At 40.4% G+C, this 12,167-nt stretch overlaps 1 protein-coding gene across 1 annotated transcript; it reads right to left on the bottom strand.

Moving 5' to 3' along the window:
- Positions 1 to 1,940: 1,940 nt before the first annotated feature.
- Positions 1,941 to 2,710, bottom strand: LOC110893424 (L10-interacting MYB domain-containing protein-like). The gene is made up of 2 exons (XM_022140535.2): positions 2,285 to 2,710; positions 1,941 to 2,207 (listed from the first exon to the last, which is right to left on the bottom strand). The coding sequence occupies exons 1-2, from the start codon at positions 2,597 to 2,599 to the stop codon at positions 1,941 to 1,943; spliced, it is 582 nt and encodes a 193-aa protein (XP_021996227.1). The 5' UTR covers positions 2,600 to 2,710.
- Between the last annotated feature and the right edge of the window lie 9,457 nt (positions 2,711 to 12,167).

Below are 12,167 nucleotides of genomic sequence, written 5' to 3'. Positions count from 1 at the left end.
GTAGTAGGCGTATCCCAATCCTTAATCACACTGATCTTGGAGGGATCTACATGAATACCTTGTTCGTTGACAATATGTCCCAAAATTGAACTTCCTTAAGCCAAAATTCGCACTTGGAGAATTTGGCAAAAAGTTGCTCTTTCTTCAGGAGTTCCAGAGTAAGACGAAGATGTTGCTCGTGATCAGCTCGCGTCTTAGAATAAATGAAGATATCATCAATAAAAACGATAATGAACTTATCTAAATAAGGCTTGCAGACCCTATTCATTAAGTCCATGAAAACAGCAAGAGCATTGGTCAAATCGAATGGCATGATTGTGAACTCATAATGCCCATCACGAGTGCGGAATGCTGTCTTGGGAATATCCTCTTCATGCACACGAAGTTGATGATACCCAGAATGAAGGTCGATCTTCGAAAAGCAAGTAGCACCCTGTAACTGGTCAAAGAGATCATCAATGCGAGGTAGGGGATATCGATTCTTGATGGTAAGCTTGTTCAGCACACGATAATCGATGCACATTCTGAAGGATCCATCCTTCTTCTTGACAAAAAGAATGGGAGCACCCCAAGGTGAAAAACTCGAACGAATAAAACCTTTATCAGAAAGCTCCTGAAGTTGCTTAGACAACTCTTGCATCTCAGACGGTGCAAGACGATATGGAGCTCTGGCAATAGGATTTGCACCAGGTACGAGATCAATACGGAACTCGACTAGGCGTGCTGGAGGTAGACCAGGTAACTCTTCAGGAAACAGCTCCGAATAATCCCGAACAACGGGGATATCGTAATAGACTTACCTTTGCCTTTATTTGCTGTAACTAGTGCCAAGAAGGCCACATAGTTCTTTCGCAGATACTTCCGAGCTTGAAAACAAGACATAAGCTTGAGGCTACGAGCAGGTTTCTCACCACGAACCTGTAGGATCTCACCTGACGAAAGCGGCACACGAACGATCTTCTCAAAACAAACTACCTCTGCGCGATGCTTGGCTAACCAATCCATACCCACAATAATGTTGAAGCTTCCAAGTTGCATAGGCGTGAGGTCAATGGGAAAAAGATGGTTGTTAAGGTTCAACTGGCAGTTGCGAAGAACAGAATCAAGAACAACGGGTTTACCGCTAGCAACTTCTACTGTCAAAGGCTTACCTAGGGGCTGTTTGGCAAGTGCTGAACCAGTAAGTGCTGAACCAGTAAGAGGCCTGAATGGGTAAGAGGCTCTGAACCAGTAAGTGCTGAACCATTAAGAGCTGTTTGGTTGTATCTCTGAATGACTGTGTAGAATGACTATGTTACCCCTCTGAACTATTATGTGCTGAATGAAAAGTATCTGTTTGGCAAGAGCTCTGAATAGTGTACAGATTGATGAAAATTTGTAAAAGAAAAATACAAAACGCCATAGAAAATCCAAACTAGACATCAATCCTTTAAATCCAAATACAAAACAACACAACATACGATATCCAAATACAAATAACACAACTCTACATACAATTTTAATTTGATTCATTTGAAAGCAACTGATTAGCAATCTGGTTACGTAAAGAAGTCATGTAGTCAATACCTTGTGAACCCCACTCTATGTCTTGAACTAGCAGGCCATCATTTTCCCCACTTTGCATTTCATGAAACATCGTGTTCTCATCATAGTCCATAAATAACTGATCATAAATATTGCATTTCCTTATAAAATTATGGACGGCGAAACAAGCAATCACAATGTCTCTTTGTATTGGAAAAGAAAAGGGAGCCATTTGCTTTAGGATTGGGAATCTCGCCTTTAGAACACCATATGCACGTTCAATGACATTTATGAGTTGTGCGTGAGCATGATTGAATCTTTCTTCCTTAGTTAACGCACGTTGTCGTCTAAAATCGGCTAACCAATACCTCGTACCACGGTAGGGAGTCATAAATCCACGTGAAAGACGCATCATCTCATGACATTGTGTAGAAGTACCATGCAATAATTCTTGCGTGTATTCTTGACTCCTCACTAACACCTTTACCTGGGGAATCCACTTGAGTGCATTCGACATCCATACCATCCAAGTTGTGCTCATTCACTTCCTCAGAAGGATGAGGAAGCGTAGAACTTGGCCCCCAACTATCAAACCCATTTGAAGTAGACCCCTCATACAATTGACAACAAAGCTCGGGGAAAGCAAGTGGCGCACTTCTCAAAGCTTCTACATACTTGTTAGACTGTGTGAAGAAATATTTTAAAATACTATAAAATTAATGAAATATACCACTACTAATTATTAGTATAAAACAGATACCTTCATCTCAATCTGCCACTCTTCTTCTGACAAGTTAAAACTGTTTGTAACTGGATCATAGACATTCCCGGTTTTGTTTTTAAGCTTTAACCAAGCTGCAAATTTTCCTTTTAGAAAATCATAGTGATTCTTCATTTGACGTTGTTCCACTATGAAATTATGTTGTGTTTTCAAATTTTCAGCTACAGTTTTCCATGACGCTTGTTTAAGACTACTTCCTTCACGTCCATTAACGGTTATTTCATGAACACATGCTTCAAGAAAGGTTTTTTCAACACCTTCTTGCTTCCAATTAATCCTAATCCTTTTTGCCATTTCTTTGGTTCTTGGATCCTAAAGATTAGGGATTTAAACCACCTCAATCATACCAATTATCCAATATTTCTAATATAACAACTATCTGAAAGTGTTCACTAGAATATCTAGAAAGAAAACATGGGTACACACATAAACACACAAGAATTTTAGTTAAACGTAAATTTAAATAGAATTTTAGTTAAATAGTGTATGTGTTTTAAATAGTGTTTTTATGGTGGGGCTTGGGTTGGGCATTGGTTGACACGTGGAATGGGAAAAAAACCCACGCCCATGGGGTATGCTAGGGCTTGGGTTGGGGGCATGAGTTGACACATGGCCATTGAGATCCCGCCATGTCACCTTGTTTGGCCGCCCCACGCCCGGCTTTAAACCCACGCCAAAGGGGGCCACGCCCAAACTCAAGCCCCCCGGGGTGGTGGCTTGGGCGTTTTCCCCTAACCCAAGCCCCATACCCATGGCCTAAGGGTGATTCTAAACACACACACAATCAAACGAAAAGTCAAGGCACAAAGCATATTATTAAATTAAAACATAAACAATCAAAACTGGAGGTGGATATTATTAACAGCACTTATTTGGTTTTGATTCTAAACACACACACAATCAAACGAAAAGTCAAGGCACAAAGCATATTATTAAATTAAAACAGAAACATTCAAAACAGGAGCAAGGCAGAAGCAGTTGAAAGCAACACCAACACCATTCTAAAACCAAATCTGTTACATCATCGTCAACATATACACACCATTTTCACACACAAATTATTCAAACTAAACCCGTAAAAGTCAAGATCTAAATCAGAAAACCAAACCATAACCAAATCAGAAACATAAACACATCATAATAATGAGTAAATCAGTTTAATATAAATGAAAATCAAACCATAACCAAATCAGTTTAATATAAATCAGTTTAATATAAACACATCAGAAAAACCAAACCATAACCAAATCAGAAAAATAAACACATCATAATATAAATGAAAATCAGTTTAATACAAAAAAAAAACCAAGGAAAAACGAACCTGGGTGGAGTCGCTGTTGGGTGGAAGAGAGGGAGGAGGAAGGGCGGCGGTTGTCGGCAGGAGAGGGAGGCTGAGGGCGGCGGTCGTCGGAGGAGAGGGGTTTTTTGGTGGAAGAGAGGGAGGATGAGGGCTGTGGGAGGTGTTCGGTGGTGAGGAGACGAGGAGAGGAGGAGGAGGGCGGCGGGAGGTGGTGAGGAGACGGGGTGGGGGCGGAGGTTTTGAGAGGTTAGGGTTTCTTGTCCATCAGAGGTGAAAGGGGGCAACCACGGTCTTTTTTTTCATTCAGCATGTTGATATATCTGAATGATTCAGCACTGAATCATTAAGAGGTTTCCCATTAAGAGGCACAACCAAACACCTCCACCTCTGTCCGAATAAGAGGTCCACCTCTTAATGATTCATTAAGAGGGTTGCCAAACAGCCCCTAGTTTCGTTCTAGACACGCGAAGCAATGGCTCGAAAGATAAAGACACAAAACTTTTATCAGCCCCTGAATAAAAAAGAATAGATGCGGGTTGGTTATTAACAAAGAACGTACCATTCACCACTTCATTGTCTGCTTGCGCCTCTTGTGCATTCATGTTAAAAGCTCGACCTCGAGCTGGAGCTTGATTCTGATTTGCATTAACCAGCCTTGGACACTGGTTTCGATAATGGGTCAGGTCTCCACAATTAAAGCACGAGCCAGGAGGAAAGTGAGGTCGTGCAGCTTGTGCTTGCTGTTGAACAGGCGGTTGAGCAGCCTGCCGAGCTGGATTACGTGCAGCTAGATTCTGAGCAAAACGACAGACCTCAGAAAGATGACCTGACTTCCCACAGTTGGTATAGAAACGACATTGAACTTGTGGCCGATGGTGGCTATTGCATCTGTTGCACAAAGGTGCATTCCCTGCATACTGTTTCTTAGCTGGCGGTTATGCAGGCTGATTGGGAGCTGCCTGGTTAGCTTGGGCAGTGAGAGCAAAATTTTAGGAAGCCTTACGCTTCCTAGAACCCTTTGCAGAACCCGAATCCTTACCCTGCTTGTTTTTACTTTTCTTGCTATCCTTCTTATCAGACTCCTGCTTCTTACCCTTCTTGTCACCCTTCCTGTGCAACTTACCCTTTCGAATCTGCTACTCAGTCAACGTCGCAAATAGCTCGATCGCCTGACGGACAGTGGTAGGATTACTACCAGTAACGATGTCTTGCACTGAGTCAGGTAGACCGTCGATGTACCTCTCGATAGCCTTCTCGAGTGGGGTTACCATTGTTGGGCAAAGTAAGCTTAACTCCTCATACCTATCAGTATACGCCCGGTGCTCACCACTTTCTTGCTTCAGATCATCAAACTCCCTTTCTAGAGCTCGCAGTTCATGACGAGGACAAAACTCCCTCATCATAAGAGTTCTTAATTCAGCCCATGTTTGTGCTAAAGCAACTTCAGCACCACGATCTCTCATAACCCCGTTCTACCATGTCAAATCCCTCTTCTGAAATACGCTAAAAGCGAACTCGACCTTCCGGTTCTCAGGACACAGAACGTGACGGAATGTACTCTCAATGCTCTCGAACCATTGAAGGAGCCCAGTTGCCCCTTCAGTACCACTGAACTTGAGTGGTTTAGCCGAATTGAAGCTCTTGAAGTTACAAGGAGCATTCTGATTGTTATTGGCTTGGTTCACCTGAGCGATAATGTTTGGGAGTGCGGCAGCCATGTGCTGTGCCAGAATGTCTGCCATTTCGGCATTGGATAATGGGTTTTCACGTCGAGGAGGCATGCTAAAAAGAGGAAACATGAGAGGAAACGAGTGAGATGATTAGATGAAAAGAACGAGATGAAACAAAATCAACAAAAACAAGGATGGTGGTCATTTGTCCGTATCACAAAGCAGACAAGCGACACACAGTGACTAATCAAAGTAAATGGGTCCATAAATAATGCTTAGCGAAAACATGCTCGCCTATAAGTGAACACTCACCCCAAGAGTTCCCAGGTAAGAGTGACTGGTCCGATTATGTGGATTTGTACGAACACTCTAGCCTTAGACAGAAAACCCAGGGTACATGCATTCACCCTTCCAGTTTGCACGTGTTCACACTATTTAGAACCCAAAACTTTGACGAGATTTTGAAAACTTGGAAGGCTCAAGGCCAAAAGAATCATTCAAAAACAAATGATAAATTTTCAAAATCAATTTGAAAAATCAAAAGGGTTCAAAACCATATAATAAATCATTTGAAAACAGAAGATTGTTTTTCAAAAATCGTTTTAGAAAATTGGGTTCTTGTTTTGGTAATCACCTAAGGATAGGTGAAGTGCATGTTTTAAGATCTAAACACAAGACAACTTGTGTTGGGGTCCTAGAAAGGTTTTAGTCTAGGTCAAAGCATTACTAATAACCTAATTCCCTATAACCATTGGCTCTGATACCAACTCTTCTGTCACACCCCGACCACGTAAAACATCAAATCGTGACAGAAACGTCGGGGAGTGTTGTAACAGAATTATTGTTTCACAACCATGGCATACAAAGTTATATTTTATTCATCAAACCAAAGAGTTACATTGTCTTAAAACAAAATGAAACAAAGAGTACATAACATGTTTTAACTAGTCTAGCTTCATTTTATGTCACTAAGGCCCAAGTTCACCCTAGCGTGTCACGAACATCCTATGCATTAGCTCCTGAAACACATGTGAAAATAGGTATGTCAGCATAAAAATGCATGTGAGATACATAGGTTTTGTGAAAATAGGATTCATGACTTATAAGTTTTAGAAAAAAAAGTTGTTTAACAAAAGTCAGTCATGAACCTTGTAAATTGTTTTGTTTTGTAAATCATTTGAAAAGCGGTAAGATCAGATGATATGTATAGTAAAAGAATAATGTATGGTTAAATGAATAACCAAGTAAAATAAGTTGTATAAAATAAACTGTTTTGTAAAACAAAGTCTTGTGAAAAATATGTTATTTGTGTAAAAATGTATAAGTCCAAATTGAATGAATTAAATAACGCTACGACATGTAATATAATACAAGCACTTATATATAGGAAGTACCAGCGGCGTATCCACCATGCTTATACCACATTACACACGCCTCGTTACTTAAATCACTTACCCAAACAAACCACCAATGTAAAATGTCTATGTTTAAACCAATTGCCAAATGTATTGAATAATATGTCAAAATGTTTATGTCAAAATGTTTATGTCAAAATGTAAATCATGTGATGTATAACCAATGTTGAAAATGTTTATGTGTCAAATGTAAATCATGTAATGTGTAACCAAAATGATATGTATGGCAAGTGAAATGCATCAACTAAACCATAGGTAAAATGCACAAAACAAAGTATTGAAGTAAAACTCGGTTTAAATCAAAGTTATGTTTTGTGGAAATGCATGCTATACTGATACAAACATCTATGCAGTATTGTGAAAATGCATACATTCAAGCCTTGTGACTGCGGCGATAACGTTTAAACAAATTAAAGTTTATCTGAGTTATGTATATCGAATTCGGTCATTCCTTTCATCCAAACATACCTAGGATGTCAGGAATGGGAGTTGTCAATTCCTATGGTACCACTACCTACTAACGAACGGCGTAGCTAATGTTAATGAATGTATTTTTGTCCCATTTAAACAACCAAATGTTATACCAAAATGTAAGCATGTGAAAACAATGCACTAAGTATGCAATCAAATGAACATACATATCGTGAAATGTAATGTAAAACAATGTACTAAGTATGCACACAATGGACATACATAGCATAAAATGTAATGTAAAACGATGTACTAAGTATGCTAGAAAGGACATACATAGCAAAAACACAATGAAATCATGTACTATAAGTGTACTATTGAACATAACAAGCATATGATATGAAAACATGGAAAGCATGAAAGTAACAAGTAGGCACATGTGTTTCACCCCAAAAAGTTTGGAAAACAGTAAAAGAGGGGACTATGTACTCACTTGAGATTGCTCAATAGACTTTAGATATCACCAAGCAAAGCTAGAAGATCACGGATTCAAACGGCACCTAATATAGGTATCTACATTAATAAACGGACCTAATCGGAGGATCGGGTAGTACGAGGGTTCGTAAACCAAATAAGTGTGGAAACTTATGTAATATGGTTTAACAAAGCCTACATACTAAAACGAAACCTATCCTAAGTGCTTTTGACCCGTTACGACCCGTTTAGGTAGCTTATGCCACTTTAACGCGTCGTTCGCGTAAAACGTGTTCGGAATGCCTAACTAGTCATATGACAAGCAAGATATGCCTTAACATGTTTAATATTGTTACCAAATCAGTTTATATGTCAAAAAGGGTATTTTGGTAATTTTCCTAAGGCATAAGAACTACTTATCATACAACTATTTAAACGACGTGACCATAAGGTATAACCTCGGAAGGTTATTCCCTATACAACTATGGTAACCTAAAGTGTTTGGTCGGATCCTAAAGATCGACCAAATGGGTCGGGTTCGAAAGTATAAGCGATTGTTTAGATCGCTTACCTTTACGACCCTAGACAAGCACAATTCTAAAAGTGACGAGCTAAACATGCTAGAACATGTTTAGTCAAGTTAGAAAACAGGTTTGGTATCAAAACAAACGGTTTTGATACCCTAGAGTAGTTTGGTTACAAAATACATGAAAAAACGCATTTTGGCCGAAACTACGACTCGTCACTAAGCCTAGATAACGTGGTAATCAGTAGGTATAGTTACTAGGGACTATAACCATCGTGATTACGCTCACGTTATGAAGTTCAAATGAACTTCACGTTGACCATAAACTGGTCAATGCAGAAAGTCAAACACAGTTTGACTTTAACGCTAAAACGAACGAAAAGCACGAAAGAATACTTACAGAAGGTCCCCGCAAGATTTGACACGATTCACTCTCAGGTAGGAAGCATATACTTCCACTTAGAGAGTGTAGAATCAGATCAAATGTGAGGAAATGAGCAAAGAAAGGTGGGTATTTATAGGAATGGCACTACCGTTAAGATCGTTTCTTGCATGGGGGGCACAATCTAAACCGTACACTTGCCATATTCTGATTGGGCACCTTGATGAGCACACAAACCAGCCCATAGTTTACAAAAAAACCATGTGCACAAGTGAGGAATAGTTGGATCAAGCTGGAAAACACTTACTGTTGATCTGGGGGTGCTATACGGACCGTAAGCAGGTCCATACGGTCCGTAAGGACCCTGCAGATCAACAACGTTTCAGTTTTGGCAGTTTTGGTCCCTGTGCGCGTATGGTCGTGTTTTGGCACTTCTAACACCCGTCAAACCCATTGTTAAGCTTCACAAGGATGTTAAAGTATAGGGAACATGAATCATGCTCAAAAATATGTCGGATGTCAGTTCGTTTGGCCGTACGATTGCGTTGTTCGGTTAATTACGACGGAAGTCGTAACGGACGCAAAAACGGTCCAAATTGCGCGACGAATGGATTTTTGACAAGCCAATCACTAAAACATAATATTTTAATGACTACATAAATTTTTCGATGTCCGGATGTATTCAGAACGTAAGTTATGCGCGAAAATGCAAACTTATGCACTTTTTGATGCTTTTAGTCCCTGAATGAGCATAAAGTTTACTTTAGCACACCGAACCCCTCAAAGCAATATTTCTAAGCTATGTATAGGATATTTAGGGTGTGTTTAACTTATGATCATGTTCCAGAATGTTTATTACAGTTCAAATTGGCATACTTTCGCAGTTCGTCAACTTTAGTCCCTGTAAGCGAATAAACTTGATTTTGCCATACCAAAGCCTTCAAAACTTATTTCTAAGTTATGTAAAGGTTATTTAAGGTATTTTAAGCATAAATTGATGTCCCGGAGTATTTGTCACATTAAACTGAGTACGTTTACGCACCAGTTTGCGTATAATCCTCCAGAAAGCGATATAGAGTTTGAAATCGAATAAAAACCAAATCATGAAAAACATCAAACATAAACAAACAAACATTGGGATCAAATAAATTTATTTCATTGATAACTAAATTGTTTACAATTATTACAAGCACAGATGTCACAACTGGGCGTCTGGCCACGGCCCCGTGTTGGTCCGGGTACGACCCCGTGGTCAGATTGCCAGTAACAGAATTTAACAGAAGGCTGGCCACGAGGCATGTTCAGCGAGCACGGGCCCGTGGCCAGTTACCTGAACTGGGCAAATTTTTTGCAAAGCCTGGGCACGGGGCGTGTTGGGCTGAGCACGGCCCGGTGCTGAACTTGCTGTAATGCTGAAAAGTTGTCGGGAGGCTCTGTTTTTGTGCATGGGGTGTGGTTTTAACGTTCCGTTGGTAACCTCCACCTTTTCGAGTATGTTTAACCATCCAAACACCATTCTATAATTTAAACCATCATTCATTTAATAGTGCGGGATATATAGTTCCAAGAAAATAAAAAATACAAATTAAAAACTAAGATAGATAGGTAGGTAGGTCCTAGAATGCGAGATATTTTAAACCACAAAGAAGTTCTATCCTAGATGTTTTCTTTATAAGAACAACAAAAACCCGAAAAATGATTTTTCCGATTGAATAAGGCTTTTAGAACTTCCTCTCGGAGGGTGCTCCTCACACATCGTTGAGCCACTCCTCTATCTCCTGGGGGAGAAGGAAGACGGGCTCATTGTCCACAACCTCATGTGGAGGAGGTGCGACATCTACCGGAACCTCGTGTAAGGTGTCTAGAGGAAGTTCTGGGGGAATGTCATCCCATCCGGTTGGATTGACCACTTCTTGTGCGAAGTTCCAATCTTCTTGTGGGAAGATTGGTTCCATAGGCAGCATTGCAAGAATGTTCAACCTTTGGTGCAAAAGGTTGATCTCTTGGAAGCTACTCTCCAGCCCCACCGTTAGATAGTTGATATGGTCAATGAGAACCTCCTCCACGGATGTCATCTCATCGAGTACTTCTCTTAGTGCCATTACGTAACGCACAAGGGTTGCTTCTATCGATGGCCTTCTTTCTCGGCGACTGTTTCTCGAGTGAGCTAAAGATGTTCCGCTGTTCTGGCTCGACATTCTAAGAAAACAAGTCGAAAAAGTTCAAAATAATGAAACTGTAACTCCGGCCATGGCCCCGTGTCCGCTAGGCACGGCCCCGTGGTCAACATTCTGCAGATTTTTGAATTAAGGAATCTTAAATTATTTTTCTGAATTTTGAGACATTTCTGAGCATAAATAACTTAAAACAGTGTTATAAAGCTTATTTTTAGTAAGATTCCTTGGTTAAAAACCTAGCAAATATCACAATAAAGCTTGAAGCCATGGAAGTTTCAAGCTTTAATGGAGGTTTGAGGAGTTTTTGAAGAAGTAGGTAAGAGACAAAAGTGGTAAAGACAAAATGGTTATTGAGAACCTTATTTGGAATATACCTTTTGAGGTATGTGTGAAGATCCCAGCAAATCTTGGTCTTTGGAATGGGTCCAAATGTGCAGGAATCATGCTGACTTTATAGAAAATGACAGCATGCTGACCACGACCCCGTGCTGGCTGAACACGGCCCCATGGTCAGACAAGGTTCTGACACATTTTGTCCGTATTCTGAACACGAGGCGTGTTGGCCTGGACATAAACCCGTGGTCGATTTTTGAGGTGGGCACAGGGCGTGTTGACCTGGACACGACCCCGTGGCTAGAGTGTGTTATGAAGTTTCGTCTTATTTTAAGGATTTTGTCCAGATTGGGCGGTTCCTTACTCGGGGGAACAACACCGAAGTGCCTAAGGTACCTTAATTGCTCTTGATTTAAACAAGAACGCAAGAGGTTATCGGAAAGGGTAAAACCTAAGCTAAATACCGATGGGCGAAACCGACCTTTATTCCCCTTATCTGGGCTCTTGTTAAAGAAGGTGTATGTCCAATCGCTCAGGTCTATGAACGCATCAGCGGAGACCGATGGACAGTCCTTCACTGCACAATCAACACAGGGACGACTATCGCTCAAGTTTTTACTAGAGTTTGAGTTGCTTTTGGTATCGTCGACGTTGTTAGAATCCGAATGCGACCCTAATAATTCTCCTTGATTGTCGTCTTGTGATGAATAACTTTTCATCTCAAGCTCTTTTAATTTTTGGAGAATTATTTCTTCGAGCTGACATAATTCTTCGGAAGTTATGTCATCTAAAAGAAATGGTTGAGGGCATTTGGGGGAGAGATAGAGATCGTTTTTACTTTCGCCCATCTTAAGGTTACAGGAAAACGATAGATCCAAATAGTGGGGAGTGTAATTTAGAAAGTAACATTCTAAATCCTTATGAAATCCACGACATTTTTGACACCATTCACCGTAAGAGGAGCGAAAGTAAAAATAATCAATATCACTCATATTTTTGTCAGAAATTACCAACCGTCGGGATCTTATGGTTCTTTTTTCAGTAACTAAAAAGTGAACACGGGGGCGTGTTAAGTGGGCATGACCCCATTGTCAGCTACTGTCTGAATTAAAACAGGATTACCAGTAACAAAGATAGACACGGCCCCGTGTCTGGCTCAGCACGACCCGTGCTT

The sequence above is a fragment of the Helianthus annuus genome, chromosome 12, assembly GCF_002127325.2.
Source record: "Helianthus annuus cultivar XRQ/B chromosome 12, HanXRQr2.0-SUNRISE, whole genome shotgun sequence".
Taxonomy (NCBI): Eukaryota; Viridiplantae; Streptophyta; class Magnoliopsida; order Asterales; family Asteraceae; genus Helianthus; species Helianthus annuus.
The sequence above is the reverse complement of the archived record's forward strand: the minus strand, read 5'-3'. Positions and strand labels throughout refer to the sequence as shown.

Coding starts and splice junctions, on each gene's coding strand:
- LOC110893424 (XM_022140535.2), bottom strand. CDS start 2,599: ATGGCAAAAAGGATTAGGATTAATTGGAAGCAAGAAGGTGTTGAAAAA. Junction 2,208..2,284: donor AGTGGCAGATTGAGATGAAG/GTATCTGTTTTA, acceptor TTCTTCACACAG/TCTAACAAGTATGTAGAAGC.